The sequence below is a fragment of the Etheostoma spectabile genome, chromosome 6, assembly GCF_008692095.1.
Source record: "Etheostoma spectabile isolate EspeVRDwgs_2016 chromosome 6, UIUC_Espe_1.0, whole genome shotgun sequence".
Classification (NCBI taxonomy): domain Eukaryota; kingdom Metazoa; phylum Chordata; class Actinopteri; order Perciformes; family Percidae; genus Etheostoma; species Etheostoma spectabile.
In genome coordinates, this window is record NC_045738.1 from 9,465,300 (window position 1) to 9,488,382 (window position 23,083).

At 39.0% G+C, this 23,083-nt stretch overlaps 1 protein-coding gene across 2 annotated transcripts; it reads left to right on the plus strand.

Annotated features, from left to right (window-relative positions):
* The first annotated feature begins 6,298 nt into the window (after positions 1 to 6,298).
* On the plus strand, positions 6,299 to 14,631 carry flad1 (flavin adenine dinucleotide synthetase 1). Of its 2 annotated transcripts, XM_032519549.1 has the most exons (11): positions 6,299 to 6,656; positions 7,721 to 7,803; positions 8,027 to 8,195; positions 8,741 to 9,118; positions 10,483 to 10,596; positions 10,674 to 10,941; positions 11,298 to 11,445; positions 11,747 to 11,845; positions 12,069 to 12,258; positions 14,194 to 14,267; positions 14,359 to 14,631. In XM_032519549.1, the coding sequence occupies exons 2-11, from the start codon at positions 7,796 to 7,798 to the stop codon at positions 14,492 to 14,494; spliced, it is 1,584 nt and encodes a 527-aa protein (XP_032375440.1). In that variant the 5' UTR covers positions 6,299 to 6,656; positions 7,721 to 7,795; the 3' UTR covers positions 14,495 to 14,631. The 2 variants fall into 2 exon arrangements, with proteins under 2 accessions (XP_032375440.1, XP_032375441.1); XM_032519550.1 differs by lacking the exon at positions 6,299 to 6,656 and having other exon boundaries at positions 7,706 to 7,803.
* The last annotated feature ends 8,452 nt before the right edge of the window (positions 14,632 to 23,083 follow it).

Genomic DNA, 23,083 nt, shown 5'->3' on the forward strand with positions numbered 1-23,083 from the left:
CCGTGGAGAGGGTCATGGGACCTACTTCATATAAATGGCTTATGGTTAGGCACACAGACACACAACATTGGCATAAGACAGAGATAGAGCAAGACTGAGTGGGAGAAAGTGACAGAAAGTCAGAGAAGAAAAGAGGTGTAGTAATCCAGTGTGCATGTTGAAACACTCTGTGGAATGAAAGGAATTAACTGAAAGGGCCGCACATGTAGGATGTCTGTGTCCCGGCATGCTCAACGCAAGTCTACGAGTGTGCGTTTTGGTTCCATGCAGTAGATGGAATAACCGTGGAAGCTGCAGCTAGTCAGTATATGCAAGATGAAACAGTTGGAGACAGGCCGGGACAGAGCTCTGTTTGGATCTAATGCACATGCTGCAGGGCCAAATCTGCTGTCTGCTCTTATACTGTCTGCCTGTGTGTGTGTGTGTGTGTGTGTGTGTGTGTGTGTGTGTGTGTGTGCGTGTGCGTGTGCGTGTGCGTACTAGGCCGATGAGTAGACGAGACTCATCACTGACCTTTTCCCTACAGGACTGCTGCCAGCCGGAGACGCTGTCTAACATCAGTTCACATTACGGAGACAAGAAAGACAATGATGAAGACAGTGAGCATAGAAGGAACAGAAGGAGGGTGGGTGTATAAATGACAGAGGAGAGCCTCTCTGATTGGAAAAGACGTGCACACACACCCGTACAGACAGCAAAATGGCAATCACATTTTCAAAGATTAGGAGTGAGGGTGAACATTAGATTAGACAGGCATTCAGCAGGAGGCCTATCTGCTGGTTTCATAGCTCACCATACACACAGCAAACATGTGAGCTGGCTATTTTGGGTCGCACCAACCCCCGCCTCCTTCACCACCCCCTCTAACCACACTCCCACATCTCTATCTCCTTCCATCATTCCCTTCCTGCAACTATTCTCTGCCTCCCTCCACTTACAACTTCCCCCTTGCTTCAACGGTTTATTTGTCATAAAACAGTGCTATTTCTTCACTTATTCACATTTACAGCCAAGCACTTCCAACTTAAATGCAGCCGTAGCATCGAGTTATGAAACTGTCAAGTGCCAAAGGGAATGCTTTGTCAGATCTTGTTTACATATGGTCAAATATTATATATATCAAATATTTCTTGATTTATGTCACAACTTTGCCAATTTTATACTATTTAATTTCATCAAAGTGTCTCTTTCTGTATGGCTGCTTGTGCTAAAACATTACAGGCAGCTGTGTTTAGGAAGGTTGGCTTGTTTTGTGAAAAAAAACAGAGGGTCTGAGTTTACATTACTCAAAGTAAGGTATCTAAAAAAAGTATAGTTCTGTATACATTTTACATGACATGTATTAATTTGGATAACACTTTTGTCAAATGAGTACAACATACAAATGAGGTGCAATCCCAGCCAAAGTGGATCAAGGAGAAGCATCTGTTCCATATTCCAAGGGACATGTATTGTATTGGCAACACCATAAAAAGAAATGTCCTGACAATACTCAGTCCTATTCTACTTACCCAGGCTTTCCTTTACCAGGTTGAAGTGAACATTAACACAACTCAAAGAAAATTGAATGGACGTGGTTTAATTAATTTATTCCCTCACACATACTGCTTACATCTTTTTAGATTTAAGCAGCTCTTGCAGTGCAAAACTGCTTTACAGCTGCTCAAATAATAGTTGGTTTTAATCGCTACTTTTTATGGTTTTATGTCCAATTTTACCTACTTTGCATTATGTCACTCAGTATTTGCAGAGCAGTTAAATATGTCAATGTGTTGAGTGTTATCGTAATATTATTGGTGATTTATTAATGTCTGAAGTCAGTCTGAGGAACAATCTAGAGCATAAAACAGTGATAACAGCTCTACCAGGGACAGACCAGGAAATCAGAATTAAGTCTGCTACAGCCGTGATATTAACCCCTTAGTGACCTTTTCTTGATAGAGGTACAACTTCAATATCCTACCCAATACGTTACCTAAGGCTAGACATGGGTGGAGGAAAGAAGGTGACTTTAAAAAAAAATAAAAGCAATCTACAGCATGAAAACAGATCAAACCCAATAAAGACATCAAGACATTTATCATCTTAAAAGTACATGACACAACATATCCATACTTTAATGATATTTCCAATCAGAGCCAGCCAATCCAATTGGGTTATTTTGTAAATAACCCAAGCTACACTCTCGTCTCATTTTTAATATTGTACAGGAGAGGACTTTAAATCAGATTGTGGTTCACATAATGTACCAAGCACTGAGCATGTTGCACTCCGGCGAGCAGTGCAGGAGGAAACGCAGCTGAGGCTCTGTCCCATTGTGTAGAGGTAGAGACGGACAACCACATGCTACGACCTCAAAAACAAACTCCTCCAGTTTGTTTCCAAAACACACTCACACACAACCAAACATACCCCTACACCGGCAGACAGACAGACAGATATAGTACACTCATCAGACAAAGACAAACACATCCTCACACGGACAGACACACACATGCACATCACGTCCTGTCAACAGCCTTGACAACTTTTAAGCAGCTTAGTACCTTGCCTCTCTGTTTTTATCAATAGCCAACTATCACAAGACTAATTCAAGGCTAATATCAGCAGTGCTAACATTCAGTGCTGACAAAATATTACGTGTGTATGTCTGTGGGTGAGTGTACTATGTGTACTATGTGCACAAGCGCACACACACCTGTCAAAGTGAAGCTGCAACAATCACAAGTGTCACGCTGTACCGTCAATCAGGACGAAAGCTTTTAGTGACTGATGTGGTTTGAGCAGAATTGGACAGATCCAATTTTAATCAAGTGGATTTTGGATTCTGTCAATGTTGTGATAGAGATGGCTGATATCCTTCGGTTTGACTGACAGATTGTGTCTCAGACGGTCTTTCCCATTTGTGTTGTTTTTTGGTTGTGTGTGTGTGTGTGTGTGTGTGTGTGTGTGTGTGTGTGTGTGTGTGTGTGTGTGTGTGTGTGTGGTGGTCTTGTTTGTCTGGCATGTGTCTGAATCAACCATTTTTTCAGATCAGCTGTTGGAAATTCTCTTCCGCTCCATTTCATCAGCGAAGATAACTTCCATCATATAATTTCATGTCAGAGGGCGGCTGGTCTGAGCGGTGTGGCTGACCATGATAAGAGCACTGAGCCCACTGCTTTCAGTCGCCTCAATCATCCCCCATACCCTTGAGTCCGTGTCTATAACATTCTGTCTGTCCTTTACTCATTTACAGTGAACTTTAACTCTGTCCCATGACCCTGTTTCAACACATCTGAGGTGTGTTTTGCAGATCGGTCTCTGTAGATATGCTTGACACAGTAGAAATAGTAGAGTCAAATTGTAAGATTGCTGCATGACTATATCCAGATTTGTGTGTGTGTGTGTGTGTGTGTGTGTGTGTGTGTGTGTGTGTACTGATATGGACATATAGGTTATTTCACTCACAATTTACAACAAGATGAAGAGATTTAGCTAGACTCTGACACCACCCGGACCGTATAGGCTTGTTCTCAAGGCTCCAACTAACAATTATATTACATTGTTCATTTACCTGTATATCTATGTTGTTTTGCCTATGTAAAGTCTGAGAAAAGTGAAAAATCAGAATTTTTCAGAGGTGACTTATTTAAATGAATTGAGTTGTGTGACCAATATTCCAAGATGCAACTACATTCAGTTGAGTATCATATAAAACAAAGAAAAGCAGTAAAGCTACATTAAACAAGATGAAACCAGAAAATGTTTGGCATTCTTTGTTGCATTAAACAGTTAATTAATGTCTTTTGACTTATCTATGCATAATTTCAGCTCTGACTCATTTAGGGAATATGGCTGTGTAGCTAAGGAGCATTTTAGTGAGCTATTCTCTATTAATTTAGTCTACTGAAGCTTGAGGCCACTCAGTTGACTTCTCATCAATGCCCATTTTAAAGTAAATAACGTTACAATTATTTCACAGTGACTGTGCTGTGTTTGCACAGTGTTTCTCAACTGGCAGCTACTGAGACTTTACTCAAATAACACCTGAAAAGTCGTCTGACACCGTCAGGACGAACACAAGTTGAACATGTATGCTAATGTCCAGTCTGATCAGGAGCAGCACTTTTACAATAACCCGACAGCTACACTACACAGTTCCGTCTTAATGTATTATATATAACACAAGGCTATTGTCGTTGTGTCACCACAACGACAATAGGTTACCTATTTCCGCAAACTTTTGATATGTACAATTACTGCGGTACATTAACGCACAGCACGCAGCAGAGTAGCCTACAAACCATGACCCAAAAAAATGCGTGGTCAACTTTAACGAGAAACTTACCAGCTCTTTTCCTCCCTTTCTCTCGAGTTGCTCCTCCTGCCCGCCAAGCTGTAGCTGCACAAACTTCAGCTTAATTTCATCTAATAGGACAAAAGGCCGATGATTTTGTCCGTCAGGCTCCTAAAAGTTTTCGGAAACTTCATAACATATTTTTCTAAACTTCTTCTTCTTTCCTCTCCCTTTCCTTCCCTTCCTCCTCCCCCTGCCTCCCCCTCCACGTTCACGACATAAGCCACTTCCGTGAACAAATGGCAAACGTCATCTGGCCCCGAATTGTGTGTGTGTGTGTGTGTGTGTGTGTGTGGTGTGTGTGTGTGTGTGTGTGTGTGTGTGCGTGTGTGTGTGTGTGCGTTGTGTGTGTGTGTGTTGTGTGTGTGGTGTGTGTGTGTGTGTGTGTGCGTGTGTGTGTGTGTGTGTGTGAGTGAGTAAGTAAGTAAGTGCGTGGCCCTGTTTTGCACCTGGCCCATTCAGTGTTGCGCAAAAGCAGAAACCCCAGATAGAGAACCAAAAGCACAGTTAAAATAGCCTACTACATGCAAAGTATTTGTTGTGGTTCTTAATTACCACAAGACTACAATTGCCTGTATTTTTCCAAAAGACAAAATCACTGTATTATCATCATCATAATTATCAACCAGTTGTTATCCCCTATAGCAGCCCTGTATAATTCCTTTATTATTGGCTATGGTACATATTGATTTATTGCCATATAAATGTATATTTTTAAATATTAGGCAGTAGGCCAACACTGTATATCCTGCACTCGCAGTTGCCAGTTTATTTCCAATATAACAGTTCTGCAATAAATCCCACCTTCATGAAGCTTCACTTCTAGTTATCTGTTATAGCGACATGTTGAGTTAACTTTATGATCATTTTGGAGGCATTTTGTTTTGTGGTGTAGTTGAGCTGTATTGCATTATACAGAGAGGGTAATTGCCTACTCTCGCTGATATAAATGGGTTAGTTAATGAATAATAGAAGGATTTTTTCATTCCAACTATTTAGCTTGTAACAGTCAGTTCCTCATTGCCATCAGCAGTTCTGATGCCTGTCGCTGTCTCTGCTGATTTTCATACAAGCTCCATATATTTTTAAAGTGACTCTGTGCGTAAAGACAATAAAAATACCAACAGGTTAACATGTCCTTGAGCAAGGCATTTGGCTTAACCCCAAATAACTAATAGACTAAATAATAACAATAATATAATAAAGCCTAATATAATAATAGCAAAATAAAACACCCATGGTTAGTCAAATTACAAAAAATACTTTATCAAAATTTTGAAATATGTAATGCATATATCGACAACTTGGAATTTTCACTTATATAAGAAATGTGTCTTTAATCTGACTCATTATTTGCTTATTTTGATGTTTCATCATATCATTTTAACTTTCCTAACTTTTTTTTGTTTAAAGTTTCCGGACAGAAATTTGCTTACATTTATTTGCAGACCAATCTGCAAAACTTGAAAAAAGGTAACCTAAAAGTAAAAATGATAAGGTTAAACACCATGGAAATATTAGGCTGTATTACATTTAAATGTTCTGACAGCTAAATATTATATAATTGCTCAAATGGACTAAGGTAATTTGGTAATATCTGGGCGAGAAAGCATGAATGCACAAGGAGTTATTTGGCATAATGGATGCAACCCTCAGAACTTCAGTGTACTCATTTTTTATTCTTTGCATATAATGTATCAATATATTCTCAAGGAAAGTAGCTTACTGTGAAAAATAAGCAATTCACCTTCCATTAGGTTTTAATATGCGGAGCCAGACTCGCGGTTTCTTTAACTGTCCATATTACAGACATGCCATCATTCGCCACCTAGAGACAAGAAAGCTGTCAATCATCGGTGTTTGACTCCTCCAGCCAGCAGAGGCAGACGTGTTACAATGATCTCTTTTGAGTTAGGTAGAAGAGAAGAAGTCGAAGAAGTCAGCTGTTAGCATCATGCTATCGTTCTCTTAGTACCCATCTGAGTGGCGATGGTGCAGAGTGTCAACTCGCAAATAGACAAGTTATCGCTAACGTTCGTGTTGCTGATTGCATTCTTATCGTATTCAACGTTACTTTGGCCAAACGATACTGCTCCGCATCATCTATTGATTCTAGCACAGCATGACCAGCTTTCAGTTACCTCCGGGTACATAAAAAAGGCTGACCAAATAGGACAGACCTCCGTAAACCTGATTGGCTCTCGGACCTCTCTGGAAACCGTTTCTTATTTGTGATTGGACGGTTATCGACTTACGTTTTCAGTGACATGTAGCCACAAACGGTTGGATACGTAACGAGGTCATATGCGCCTAAGGAGTAAGTTTCTTCAGATTTTAATGAGTTTGGTTACCAAATTATAGGAACAATTAAATTGTATTCATCACAGTATGTGGTAGTGGAGAGAAATTGGCAGTTTATACAGAACATAAGCTCCTATAAATGTGTACTTGAATGCTAGTGCTTGCTTGTTGCTAGTCCCTCTCCAACTCTGGGTCAAGTAGCCTAGCAAGAAGACTTGCTACATGTATAGTTAACGTTAGATAAGATGTGTCAAATAAGTACTTGACTCTTTGGTTTATGTTAATATAAATTCAAAAGTTCAGTTCATATTTCGTCGGGTAACTTGACTAGTGTTAACGCAGTGCAATCAAGTGAAGATATAAGCATCTCCTAGTCGTCCTGTGCCTCGCATCCCAAGAATACAAACAACGTAAGGCTACACGTTAACATACAGAGAGATAGTTAAAACCACCGGTGTGGGATATAGTTGAACGTCCTGCACCGAGACTGTCTGTACGTTAACGTTTGACAGCTGGCAGCTGTCCTTTGATCATGATCCACCTCCTCAGTTCCTTGCATGTCTTGAAGTCCTCTTCAATGCATTTCCACGTCAGCGAATTTATCTTAACTCATATTGGCATGTTTTATATTTATGTGTCAATCCTTCACATATGATTCTGATTCTGACATCTGACATCTGATTCTGATGCTTTAGATAAATTGTAGTCGACATACTAAACTTGCAGTGTCACCAGTGTATAGCTTGGTTATCCAGTATGAAGGTGTATCAGTGTCATTGATGCATATGTGTCCACTGTGGTCCAACTTCATACTATTGAAAGTACAGTCAACAGACTCATTCCAGAGAATTAGTATATTTTCCCCCAGAGATAAATTATTTGTAATAAGCCACGTGCACTATCTTACTCATTTAGTCAACCTGTTGACATTATGTCAAGAAAGCCCTGATTGGAACTCATTGTTAGTTGATACACTGTCTGTGCTGCTGAAATGCAAAAATTGTGCACACTTTCCCCTTTCTTGTCCTCCTTTCTCTAATCTGCTCCTTTGTATATCTCTTCCGGGATACTCCCTGGTAGGAGACAACTAGGAGGTTATGAAGAAGAAGAAGACCTGAACTGTAAAGAAACATTTTGACTCCATGTGGATTCTTCATGTTGACGTAAGATTGAAAATTCGAAATTTACTCATAGCATAATGGGTCATCACGAAAGCAACAAAATGTATATACATTTAAATTAAATTTAAGATACATTGCATTTTACTGTATGATCAAGATAGATTTGCTATTGCCCAGTGAGACCTGTGGCTTTGTTCAGAGAGCAAAATATACATGCAAATGCTTGATGAACAGTGTTTAAGAGGATCATTACTTTGTCTTTTAGCTTTGCTTTTCCCAACCTGAGTAGAACATTGGTGCGAGTGAGGAGACTGGCGGCTCAGCTCTCCAAAGCAACCATGTCTACAAACCCCCAGGGCTCCAGTCGGTCATTGGCAGCCAACGGGGATGCTCCCACTGCAGCCATTCTCATCATTGGAGATGAGATACTCAAGGTGATTTAGTGTAGCTAAATACTTGTGTGATTGCTGGATTTGTGTGATTGACAGTATCCCACAGAGAATCCTTGTAAGTTTGTGAATTTGAGGACACCTAAATAAGCTCTCACTTTTTTTCTAACAAATCTGTGCACTTGAAAGTATAATTTTATTGATATATATACATTCTAACATGACACCCTAATGCAACAGTAAGCCTCTGCTCTTTGGACCCCTACTCAGTCCAGGATTCGCACTGTCTAACCCAAGGACAACTCTGTGATGGTTAATTTATGTGGCAGCAGTGCTTAGTTTTAAAATGACAAGATCACCACTAGTTCTTGACTTGACAAGTTGACATGACCATGATTTAAACATGAAGGCTTTGATTTTGTCCAATGTCATGTGTCAGCCTCAAAACATGCTCTCTGCGAGTCATTGAATTTCCTCAAGCAAGACCTTGGAGTCATTGTTAAGTCTTTGAATGTAATGTTCAAGTGAGGGTGAAAAACACTGGATTGAAACTAATTGAGGGTCTCTTCTCGTCTTTTTTTGTCTCCCAGGGTCATACACTGGACACAAACAGTGCCTTTCTGACACGAGCACTAAGAAAGCTTGGAGTGTCTGTGCAGCGCATAACAGTGATACCAGATGTACAGGAGGTCATTGCCAAAGAGGTGGCCCTCCTTTCCCCTCAGTTTACGCACCTCATCACCGCAGGGGGCATAGGCCCCACCCATGATGACGTCACATTTGAGAGCGTTGCCATCGCATTCCAAGAGGAGTTATATTCCCACCCTGAGCTCACCCGACTGGTTGAGGAATTCTTTGGGGTGTTGGATAAAAACCGTGCTGCTATGAAGCTGGCCATGGTGCCTCGCTCAGCCAAACTCAACTATGGAACTGACCCTCAGACTGGACAACTGATGCGCTACCCACTGGTGAGTGAAGGCAGGATGTTGGGAGAATAGCTTAGGTTTTTCATCATGTTGAATATACTTTATATTGGAAATTCCGCCGGATGCCCCTCATTTTGGACGGATGTCCGTAACTTTCTCGCTTCCTTTGTGTTGGCATTTTAAACTCTGGTCGATTCATGAGAACTATGGTTAGCTGCTCCTCGGATTTCTGCAGGGTAAATCCAGACAGCTAGCTAGACTATCTGTTGAATCAGAATTTTCTGTTGAACGTATTCCACCAAAACAAGTTCCTTCCCAAGGCTATTTTGCAGAGGTACTGTGATTGTGTCTGGGCCTTAGCATCGCCCAAGACGATTGTGATTGGTTTAAAGAAATGTCAATAAACCAGAGCATGTTTTTCTCCCATCCTGGAATGTTGTGTGGACTGGCAATGCAAGACTATGTTGGATATAATGGATCTCCACCTGCTGACTGACTGCCTGCCACTTTTTGTTAAAATTGTTGGCCCAAATATCTGCTGTTCTGTGTATTATCTTTTCAGTAAGCTTTTTGGGGGGCAAACATATGTTTAGCTGACAAAACTTTCGTAAAGATCTGTTCTGGGGTTATTTAGAAAGACAGATTGCAACATCAACTGCTTAGCAGGAGTGAAAAGAGGCTTCTCTCAAAGGGCAAAATGATACTGAATATTTACAAATAAACACAGTTTAAGGAATACATGCCTGCAAGCAGTTAGCTGAAATTCAAACATTTACATGTTTTTTTCCTGAATGGAGACTATAGTGTGTATGGTTAACATCTAAAATAACTTTATAATTATATTTACACTGAACAGTTTAATTTAGACATGCACAAAACACAAACATGTACTGGACTTCACTGGAAGTAAAATGAGTAATTAGTGCCAATGATGAAATGAAGTTATGACACAAATGTTTGCATTAACTACATTAATTCATACTTTAAGCTATACTAAACATTACATTTATTGAATCATAACACAACGTATGATTCACTAGAGGCAATGCCTTCCATGAGAAACTGAAACTAGGTCAGACCGAAAACAACTGACAACTTTGTCTTTTAAGCAGCTCACTTAAAGATAATAAATTGGCACATTCATATTTAATATCAATATAAGTTTCCAGGCATTACATAGAAGCTAAACTGTTTGGCAGACTTTAAAACTGTGTAATAACAAAAAAGGTACTAAGATTAGTTTCAAGATGTTAACTACTTTTTAAAATACATGTCATTAGAAGTGATGGTCGATGTACCTGAAACAGGAAATAAACACAGAATCAATGAACCTGTTTAATGAAACACAGATTGTTTGGCCGATATATTCTTTCCGTATATATGATGTGTCCACCTTCTTCTCCCAGGTCAGTGTGCGTAACGTGTATATCTTTCCTGGGATCCCGTCTCTGATGGAGAGGGCCTTCAATGGGTTGGAGCACCTCTTTGCCGGTTCAGGAACCACTTTTCACACCCGTGAGGTAACACCATGACCATACCTGTCATTTACAAAACCACTTGAATGCTGTGTTTTGATAACCAAAGATCTTTGCGTTAGGTGTTTGTGGATGCAGACGAAGCAGAGATCGCCCCTGTGCTGACCAAACTGCAGGCTGATTGGGGCCGGAAGGTGGCTCTTGGCTCCTACCCTGACTGGTTGAGCAACTATCACAGAGTCAGGCTGGTCCTGGACTCAGATAGCCAGGAGGAGGTGAACAAAGCCTGGGCACTGCTGCTGGACGAGCTGCCCAAGGGAAGCGTGGTGCCCTTAGTCACTGACCCGGTGTCCATCGCCACTTCTGAGGTGTACGCACTGGCCAACAGCGGTGAGGGGGAGAAAGAGGGCAGAGGGTGGTGGAAGATGATAGTTAAACTAAGTCAACTTAATATAAAGTGAATATTGCAAAGAACTTATATACTTTACACGAGCATTGGGACCAATAAAAAATCATTAAAGTAATTATCGCTGTAAAACCATTGTGACTTATAAAAAAGAATATAACTGGCATGAGACTGAACAGATATATACTCATGCATCAATAAGATAAGTAAGACAAGGAAAAGCAGATATTTAAACTCTGCATTTGACATAATAAATTAGGAATCATTTATATTCTAACTAACAAAATGTGACTGCATTTACTGAGAAACGTCCTCTCGCTGTGGATTTTGTTCCCCACAGGCACAGCGTTGGGTGAGAAAGTTATGTCTGCGTTGAAAACGATAGAGGCTGCACTGGATCAGTATTCGACAGAGGAGGTCTGCATCGGCTTCAATGGAGGCAAAGACTGCACAGCGCTGCTCCATCTCTACTATGCAGCACTGAAACGGTAACAGGAGGGGAGAGGACTGCTGAGACTATTAGAACATTAAGGGGAAGGGATGATTTAATCAGGAAAAACAAATGACCCGAGAGAGTCAATTTAAAAACATAATTATACTACATATCACTGTAAGAAGTAGGTGAAGAAGAAAATGAGTTCAGCAGTAACTTGACTGAGACACAACTACTACTATTGGACTTTTTATTGACCTGTGTCGGACAGATAGTGACAAGGGTAAACATCTAATCTTTTTCTGTGTACCTTTTATTTATCTTCTCCTTTTTTTTCCTCCACCTGTATCTATTAGTCGATATCCAGATGGGAAAGACAAGGTGAAAGCCCTGTATATCCGAATTGTCTCTCCATTCCCAGAAATGGAGAGATTCCTTCAAGACACGATAAAAAGGTGAGCCAGCAGTCTATCCTATTGTATACTGCTAATAATCACAGCTGACTGTTTTTCTTTTGTGTGCAGATGTATGCATTTATTTGTATATATTCTACTCAACAGGATAACAGCTATTGCCAGTCCAAATAGTTGTGTATTAAGGTTCTCTTATCACAAAAAGTCTTCTAATCCTCTACGTTACAGTTCCGCAACTCATTATTTGGCGATCTGTCTCCCATAGATATGATTTGGAGATATTCTCTGTGGAGGGCAGTATACGGCAGGCACTGAGCGAGGTGCAGGAGAGGAGACCGGAGCTGAAAGCTGTCCTGATGGGCACCAGGAGGAGTGACCCCTACTCACACACTCTCACAGCCATGTGTCCCACTGACCCCGGCTGGCCAGACTACATGAGAGTCAACCCATTACTAGTGAGATGCACACACAAAGGACAAATTACATATATACTGTCTCATTTTTCTCTCTCATTGTATGGTGGTAAGAGGTAAGAGGTAATATATGTAAGAGGGTCTAGGATCATCCACTAACATTGACACCTCTTACCTCTATTGTTATTTATCAATTCAGATGTTTTAGTGTGAGTGGCCCAGTGTTGGAGATATTGGTCATAGAGAAGTCTGCCTTCTCTTGAATATTATGGAACTAGATGGCACTCAGCTTGGAGTGCCGAAAACCCCCCAGGAAATATCTGTCCAGAAATCATGACCAGGTTACTTTCTACCTAACTTCACCCACCAACAGTATCACCACACAGAAGGAAGCATACCTACGGACAAAAGGCACATGCTTGTGACAAAGCGAGATGCAAACGTTAATGGCGTCCTCAGCTGAGCTATAGCGTTAGCTACAGTCACAGCTCAGCCAAGGAGGACGAGCCTCTTGTCCATGACGATGCTTCATCCTGTGCGGTGATATGGTTGGCGGGTGTCGTTTAGTAGAAAGAAAATAGTTCTTTAAGCACCACAAGCTGAGTGCCATCTAGTTCCATTATATTCCAGAATAGGCAGACATCTCAATGGCTGATATCTCCAACACTGGGCAACTCGCACCTAAACAATCTAAATTTATAAATAACACTACAGGTACGAGGGATATTTATTACTTTTGATATTAGGGGGAACTGTACCTTTTTTAAGTAACGGTTAGACATGTATTATTTATCTATCTTAAAACATTTTTTTTAATTATAAAAACAAAAGCCAAGCAGTCCTTTAGTTTCCCAACATTTTTTAAGTTACACTGTACATAGTGCTGCAGGAAAAACTGCTTTTTGACTGGTAATACAAATCAGTTTTCACTAGTCCAGCCGGGCTATTTCCTGCTGTTACACTTAATGCTATTTGTCATCTTGACTGAAGTTTCAGGGTGCAGATCTACAGGGTGTGAACAAAATATCACAGCACCTGCACAGGGAATGCAATTCAACAGCCCTGCAGTGATACTGCATTTGTGAGGCTTTAAATGATGATAAGAAGATTTGGCCCCCCTCACACACACACAAATACAAGTTACACCTGTTCAATATAATGCTATCCAGTGAGGAAAGGCAGTTTTATTTATATAGCACCTTTCAGCAGCAGTACAATTCAAAATGCTTTACATAAAACATTAAAACAGTTAGAAATTAATACAAAATTAAAAGCAATTAATACAAAATTAAAAATCACAATGCAGTAAAATGAATTAAAAAAGGATATGTCAAAAAGAAAGGTCTTCACCCTTGATTTAAAAGAGCTAAGAGTAGTTTCTGACCTGCAGTTTTCCGGATGTTTGTTCCAGATATGTGGAGCATAGAAACTGAATTCGGCTTAAACCGTTTAGTGATTTATAAACTAGCAGACGTATTTGGAAATCAATTCTTTGAGGCACAGGAAGCCAATGTAAAGACTTCAGAACTGGAGTTATGTGATCCACTTTCTTGGTGTTAGTAAGGACTCGAGCAGCAGCGTTTTGAATCAGCTGCAACTCTCAGTGAGTCAACACCTCGATGACAAAAATATTTAACATCAAAAACTTCACTTAATATAAGTTATTGCTGGTCTGTTGAGCTCCTAGAAATGTATTATGCAGGTTTTTATGATATTTTTATCCTAGAGTCCATCTTTTGTAGCCAGCTACCTCTGATATTTCTGCTTTTTCATCTGCTCCGGCTTACTGAGATAGATGTTTTGCTGTATTTTAGATTTGCTAATGTATTTAAAAAAAATAAAAAAAGGCAAATCCTCATTTATGTAACCCTTCATCACATGAGTGCATCTGAAAAGGACCCACAGAGGATGAGTGATTGAGCTAATCATGAAATGATTACAAACTAATTAAATGCAATATTATCCAAAACTCCACAGGACTGGACGTATCATGACATCTGGTCATTCTTGAGGACGTTACATGTGCCCTACTGTATTCTCTATGATAAAGGGTAAGAATGTATTCAATCTTTAACACTTTCTGTATCATCAATTATTCACAACATCAGAGCTGAAGTGCTACACGTCTCTGTCGACCTGCAGATACACTTCACTGGGCAGTATGGACAACACCTGTCGGAACACTTCCCTCCAGATGGTGGATGAGAGGGGGGTGACACGATACAAGCCGGCCTACCTCCTGGAGAACGAAGAAGAGGAGCGAAACTCCCGTGCTTAATGTAGTGTCACTTCTCACCGTGTGACCTGTTGCTGATGGAGCCTGGATTTCAGATCTCGGGTCAACCCCTGCACACATATACAACTCAAAACAAAAACAGACATTTAAAAAAAAAAAAAACACGTTTGTGGAATATCTGCAGAAGAAGATTGCTAAGGTGTGTGAGCGTGCGTGCTTGTGTATTTCAGGCTGAAGTAAATGCTCTCTGTGCTGTTGAATAAAACATCAATCTGTGTCATCCTTTTCCATTGTCATGTTACATTTTAAGTTTCTCTTATACAGACTGCAGCATATTGGGCTTTCAATATTGCTCTTGTATGTATCTTATTCATGAATCCATTTGTGTTATGTCTAAATCCAATAAGAACAAGAAAGACAGCCTCTATCAAAATGTAATAGTAAATAATGGGAAATGGTTTTCTGTCAACGTGAGAAAATCAGGTCATGCGGTGTGCAGCAGCGTGGATAGACTACTGAAGGTCAACCAACCGGCTCATATTGACTCATCTGTGTCTCACTGAATATCCATATTTGCAGAGTGCAGCTTATTTAAGTGAAAGCTAACTAAAAACACCCTCCTTGATGTTGCAGTTCTCTGTCAGTACCTCACGGGCGCGTTGTTCTCACTTTTTTGCATTTAGCACACATGATTACAATAAATTACCTTCTCTGTTTCCAGACATGATTGAATCCAGGCTCATCGATCCGCTCTCTCTCCCTCTCCCCGCCTGGAGATTAGTCAACGCCGCGCAGCGAGGATCGATACCGGCCGATCTAATAAAGCGGGTCGCTTACGAGGCCACCGCGGGGAAGCACACACTGTTACACCAGCAATTACCACCGCCAGCCCGCCCTCTCCTCCATACCCCTAACTTATCTGCCTGGGCTTCACGGCTTGCTTGATTTATTAATAATAACTGTAACAAAAAAGACAATGAGCAGAGGCTTGATAATCACAGCAGAAATGTGATGCCGGGGCGGCCTCCAGCTCACCCAGTAGGCTGAGTCCTGCAGAGGCCTGGGTTCAAATAATCTTTAAAAAAAAAAAAAGAAGAAGAAAGAAATGTGATGCTGGTAAAAACACCGGGACACTGTCTGGAATGATGGAATTTCGTGGAAGAAATTCTCTGATCCCAGAGTCATAGAGAATGTGCGTGTGAGGTGGACCCCCGTGTGTGACTCAAACTTTGTCCTGCTTGCAGAGTAGCCTATATAAAGGAACAATCAGATTTTTAAATATTGATAAATCAATAAAACTAAGTCGTATTGTTTAGTACTCAATGTCTTCTATCATAATATTTCCCCACCCGGGTCTCGGTCATGGTGCAACAAAAATGTAGCAACAGATGAACACTAAATCAACCATGCAAAACGAAAATCCGGATAACATAAAATGTATATATTTTATTTTAATTTATATAATTATATATATATTATATATATATATATATTTTACTTTCTATGAGCCTTTGCACCGTTTGAGCAGAACAGTTCAAACGAAGCCCCTTCCATTCAGAAACTTCCATAGTCCTTAGTTGTCTCTGCCTAACATGATCTGTGCACTGCATACTTAAAGTGATTATTATATTGTATTTATGGTTTTTTCAACAAAACAGAAAAAAATAAGTAGCCTAGTGATCCCAAAAAAGTACAATTATAACTGATTCTTGGTTAACAGTGCACCTAAACCAAGTACTGCAGTGACATGCAGTAAAGATCTTCCACTTCTGCAGGGATACTATAGATGGTATATTTATTTTGACAGTATGATATCTCTCTAAAGTTGATAACGTTTGTCCTTTTGTTCCATTGCCTTCCACAGTTCAATCTTTATCCTCTTTCAGTTGTCACTCCATCACTCTCACTTGCCTGTTTCATCCTTCATGTCTGTTTTGGCTTCACTGCTGTACACCCACTATCTACTGTAGTCATCACACCACTTCCTTCCTCACTGCCTTATAACACTGGATTCTAGTTCAGTCCTTGTGAATTTCAAAACGAAGTTTTGATTTTGACCAGGAAGACAGAATAAAAAAATAATTACAAAAAAAACGTCTTTGGTGACAAAGAGGGAGGATATGTATTGAGTTGCCTAAAAGTATTCTGGACCAAAAATACTTTGTTTGAGTGTGGCCCTCAACTGAATATTTATGAATATCTTTTATTTTATTTTTTTCTAATTTCAATTTCACTTGTGCTTTTAAAAAAAGAGTCTGTTTGAAATCTACAAAACTGCAAACAAAACACTCAGATAAAGAAACGTTTGTGTCATCATGAAATGGAACAAGCAGAAATAAAAACAAATGGCTATTTCTTTTCCCTCCTGTGCCTATTCAAACTGTATTGTTCTCCAATGACATATTTTTGGTGGACTGGCGGCAGTATGATCAGAGCAGCTGCTTAAGGTGATGTGAGGATTAGAGGAACTGGGGTGATCAGAGTTACCGCCTCATTATTAGGACCATAATTCATTGTTACTCTGTTGAAACACCCTTGTTTCTCCAAATCTCCTAGGTAGGACAATAACATACAGGGGCGTAGCACAAAATTCTGGAGCTCTGCACAAGCATTGTCTTTATGGGCCCCTCCCCACATCCACGGCTGTTCATTCTAGTGTCTTTGTGGGCCATCCTCACATAAGGGCCCTGTATACTATATATGTATATTCTCCTTTTCCCTCCCAGTCTGATGCCACTGTAACATAATCTACAGAGTTAGCCGTGTCTGTGATATGGACTCTGCTTGACTTGGTGTGACTTTGTACAAAAACAAGAGACAAGCTTTGAAATCAGAGTGAACTATCCATTTCAGACCCTCAGATGCAAGCCTGCCTTGATGACTGCAATGCTTTTTTCTAAAGGAATATGTTTCTAATCCAATTTCAATTTCTTACGGTGTTAAACGAGACTTGGAGCAGCATGAGACAGCAATTGAGGCAATGTCCTAGGAGGGATGCTTAACACAGAGAATGAATAGACACTCCGTTGTCAGAAAGCATCAGGAGAGAAAGGAGACCTTTGAGTCTATGCAAATTACTAACCCATCTGCATGTAAAGCCAACAGACCAGAACACGGGAAATAGGATGTTCAGTATCAAAGTGTCACACATTAAAAGTGGATGAAAGTAAGGGAGAAAGAAAGGAAGGAAGGAAGGAGGCTGCTTTGCTTTGCTGCCACGTGAAGTGTGACTGACTTTAGCTCGTTTGTGTCTGGTTTTGGTGTGTTCAAATAAAAGTCAGTCTCATAATCCTAACTTTGTCACAGCTCGCAGTCCGGTACGCAGAACCAAGACCCCCTGCCTGTACAGCACACGTGGGATGCATTTAGAAATGCCTTTCACACAGAAAGCTTGCTTTAATGTAAAGGGCCATGGGTCTGTGAAGCTTCAACCAGCGCACTGAAAACGGATGAGAAGAAATCTGCTCAGTTTAACTCAACTGGAGCTCATTTGCACTCAACAGCCATAACTGAAACATGGTGCAAGGTGTTAGAAAGATGAGAGATGATTAACACTAGAAAAGCCCAGCCAATGTGAATGATTTCTGTTTTTGAAGATTCGGGCTGCATCCAGAAAGTGACTTTTCTGAGGCCAATATAATGTTTGAATTAATGTAAGATATCCCAAATCAGGCATTAAATTATTGGTATGTCTACCTCTTTCATGTGACATCTTGTTCACCTTTTTTATCATTAAAAGTTAGTATTTGCGACGTTTTTCAGTGCATCCTTGGATTTCTGTGTATGCACAACATGAGAAATGAATGGATTTAAATGAGAACACATTCATAAAACTTTTGCATGTTTGTTGACGTAGCTATTGAGAAGCAAGCTGAACGTCAAAACAGCTGTGTGTTTCAGCACACAGCAGCAGAAATAATTATAGTTATTGGCTACCTGACAGATGTAGCTACAGCCAAGCACATACGGCTCGTTTAGATTTTATTTAGAACAAACAAATTCTGCTTACATTCAAAGAGGAAGTATGGTAAAAGCTCCGTCTAGTATTCATAACCTGGAATGCATTAGTAAAGCACTACATAGAAATATAATAATATTTTAATAGCCTTAAAAGAAACAGATTTGACCAAAGCTGGGTGTGTTGTGATGTGGCATCTTCAGTAATGAAGGTGTTCATGCAAATGTGTTATTTCAATTTCAGACTCCTTTCTTCAAATTTATTTTTGGTGACATTTATAATATGCAATTTGAGAAATGATTTAAAAATATGTGATTTTCTGATTTTCTGTGGGAAGTACTGGCCTGTCTAGTGTTATCAGAGTCAAACTTTTAAACTAGCAATAATAATAATTTACTGTCAGAATTACTTAACAAATGAACAGTTACCTTACCTACAGCTTTAAAGCTTGAGGGTTTCTGCATCTATGCAAAGACTGCTATATATATATATATACACATACATATATATATACACATACATATACACATACATATATATATATATACATATATATATATATACATACATATACATAACATATATATATATACATACATATACATATATATATATACATACATATACATATACACATATATACATACATATATAATATACATACATATATATATACATACATAATATATATAATACAATAATAATATAATTCTGACTCTACATAATAAGTTAGTATAATCAAGCTATATTATATATTAAATTGGTTATATATTATATAATAAATCATAATGCTTTGGTTTTTGTAGCAATGAATGTCACCTTCTGCAGCGAAACAAGCATGTCTCAATAGTAAGTCAAAGCTTGATTGACTAGTTGAATTTCGGCTTTACAATAATTATCATGTACTAATACAAAATCCTAATGCCAAAATCCTGCCTATTTCCCTTTTGAAACACTCAAACAATTGCACATCACCCTCTCAGTTCTGAAACAATCAAATTATTCAATGAACTGCAAAAAAGCTAAACAAGTCCAACATCGTGTCTGTGTTGCACAAAAAAATTGAACCAAGACAAAATCTCAATTGTTTCCATAATATTTCCTTGCTGCTTCCTTCTTTATGACAAACACCATAATCTAATTTCTCTCCCCTTATCTAGTGTGATCATGTAACTGTAACTCACCATTTCATTTCAAGACGTAACCTGCCAAATAAGGAAGCGCTTGAAAGATTAGATCCCAAAAAATTGATCAGGTCACACACAATTGGAACCATGTTTCTAAAATAGCTGCAGATCAGATAGCAATCCAGTTACTATTTAATTAAGCTTTCTTAGTCACGACTCAGTACCAGCCATCTGGAAATCTGCCAATGTTCTCCCCTTTCACAAAGGTGGTGATCCTGCAAACATAAATAACTATAGGCCCATTTCTCAATTGTCAGTAGTAGCTAAAATAATGGAATCACTCATCAGCATGCAATTAAAAGACTATCTAATTAACAACAATATTCTGATCGAATTTCAATTTGGTTTTAGTAAACAACATTGTACAATAACAGCTGTTTCAAAAGTGGTCAATGACCTGGTCAAGACCTTGGGCAATAAACAGTTTGTTTATTGATTTGTCAAAAGCTTTTGACACAGTGGACCATAAAAATACTCCTTCAAAGACTCACCTCTATTGGACCAGGAGAACACAATGTGTGCAAGTAGACGGCCTCACTTCTGCCTCCCTAAATATTTCAAAAGGGGAACCTCAAGGCTCAATCCTTGGGCCTCTTCTTTTTATCATTTATACAAACAACCTCTGAAATAATATAAAAAATGCAAACTATCATTACTATGCTGACGACACTGTTCTCTATTGTTCTGGGTCCACATTAGGTCAAGCAATCACAAATTTACAGTGCACTTTTAAATCTTGCAACATAATCTAGCTACTTTAAAATTGGTTCTAAACTTTAAAAAAAAAAAAAGTCATGACTTTCAATCAGGATAAATCAAATAAATGTCAAATGTCAAAACCATTTGTACACTTTCTGGTACAGAAATCGAAGAAGTGTCACATTACAAATACTTGGGCATTACCATTGCCTGTCCAAGATTTGGTTAAAAAACTGAAATTGAAGTTAGGTTTTTTTCTTTAGAATCAAGTCCTGTTTATCTTTTGAAGCAAAAAAACAACTTAAGTGCAACATTCTTGTCTGTCTTAAACTATGGTGATATTTCATACATGCATTCAACCTCCCAGTGTATTCATGCTTTGGACACTGTTTCATGGAGCCTTGAGATTCATCACAAACTTAAAATCTCTCACTCATCACTGTTTGCTGTATTCTAGGGTCGGGTGGTTCTCCCTCTCCATTTGGCGTTGGATTCACTGGCATCTTTTTATTTATAAGGCAGTATTAGGACTGCTTCCTCCTTATCTACATTTCCTGATACTGATACATCCTCCCGAGGTCTGCAGGGACATATCACCTGCGCTCACAAGATCGTTTTTTATTGACAGTCCCTAAAGCCCGCACTGACTTTGGCAAAACGCTTTTTAATTTTGCAGCACCATCTGCATGGAATTAGCTTTAGAATGAACTCCAGTTGAAGGAGTTGGTCTCATTTTATTCTTTAAAAGGACCTTGCAGAAAGGGAGTCTGTATGTCACTGTTTTTAAATTGATTTAGGACACAGGTTTTTTATGATGTTTGAATATGATGAGTAAAAGTGTGTCTATGTATTTACCTGCAAGAGTCTCTGTCTCTATTTGAAACCGTGCTGCTGCCACTTGCCAGGACACTCTTGTAAAAGAGATTATTAATCTCAAGGAGTTTTTTTTTATCCTGGTTACAGAAAGGGTTGAATGTATATATATATATATATATATATATATATATATATATATATATATATATATATATATAAAAAATTGCACCTCTGGTAGCTCCCACCATAAAGATCTGCATGCTTGGCAACTTGACGTAGGCACTGGCATTACAACTGGAGTTGGTCCCTGGGCACCGGACTATGGCTGCGCACTGCTCCTATTTAGTTAGGAATGGGTTAAATGTATGGGGAAAAATTCTTTGTATATATAAATGTACCTGAAAATAACACTTGTTTTATATTATAAAGTTTGGTGTATTGATCAGCTGTGAGGGCCATTGAAAATATTCCTAAATGCATTACTTGGAAAACAAGTGAAGTGAAACCTGCCAGAATAAATAAAGAAAAACTGAACTGAATTCTGAAGACTCTAAAGGCGTTTATGTGGAAGGTCTGCTTCACAGATTTAGCCTCTTAAGCCTTTTAAAAAAAGTCTTTTACTCTCCACTGCATGACGGGTGAAATATTCACCCTGGGAATCGTATAGTGTATCTTATTATAAAGTATTGAATAAGTAGATGCAATATGTGCAAGAGATGTCAAGTGACAATTTGCCGATTGGTGGAGATTTTAACATCCTTGTCCTTAAATCCTTGATCTTGTTAAGAGCTCTTTTTTGCAGGACTACATAATCCAGCACATACAGCTGAGACGTTACCGTGAGTAAATGACACCCAGTGCTGCTTACGGATATGTTGGGAGCATTAGCTTCTGACAGAAAAACACTTTTTCCTGTTCTCAGAGCTTCTGCTTCCTCATGCTAGAAAATGCTTTTTGTCCAGAGCTGTGAGAGTGAGAGGTCAGGAGATTTCAAACTGTGACTTCCTGATGCAAAAAGGTTTTTAGAAGTTGGCAGATGTTATGTTCAGAAATGACAACTAAATATTAGATAAGTGAGCTGGAAAGATCAGTGGAGCTTAAGTTTTCCCACCTTTTAAATCTCAAACTGGCTCTGCCCATCATTAACATTTATACTGTATCTCGGTAAAAACAGTCAAAACATAACAGCCAAAAGTTTAAGAAATCTCTTGAATGACTCCATTTAACATAACTACAGCATCATAACAAGATTAAGATAGTCTGGAAAAAGATATTTAAGAGACAATTTCAGTGCTGGTTGCTTTATATTCTTCACAATTCCTGTATGTTTTTTGCTAAAATGTACGTACATGATGAAAGCTTCTAAAGGAAAGTATGCCCAAGGAAAGCCAGCTTGGCCTTGCATCACTTCACTTCCCAGAGGATTGTGGATGCTGTGACTTCAATAAAACAAAAACAAAAAGCTGACAAATGAATTCAAAATGTTGAAAGACATTTTTCTCAAAGATCTTGAGTCATTTGTTTGCTTAAGTTTTCAGAAGGATACTTCCTGGAACGCCCTGTCACCTCAGTTCACCTTGTTGAAATACACAGTGCAGGATTCACAATGTCACCACTGATCAATGTGTTGATTACATTCTAAGAAACTTTATTGTGAAAAACCTCCCTCCGATATTCAAGGAGAGGCTCGAGCAACATGCGTCCATGACAACTTCTTTCAGTGGACCCTTAAAAAGAAAGGAGAAACATGTTACACTACCCTACAGTGACTTAAAACTACCCGACAAAAATATACCTTGAATTTATTTAAGCAGGTTTCTGCTGTAAAAAGCATTCAAATATGTAACAATGTATTTAAAATATGTTGACACGTGAGTGTGCCAGTAAACAAACAATCTCTCTCTCTCTCTCTTGCGCTCTCTAATGTAAAATATAAGCATTGTTTGCTTCTTTTAATAGTCATAGTTTTGT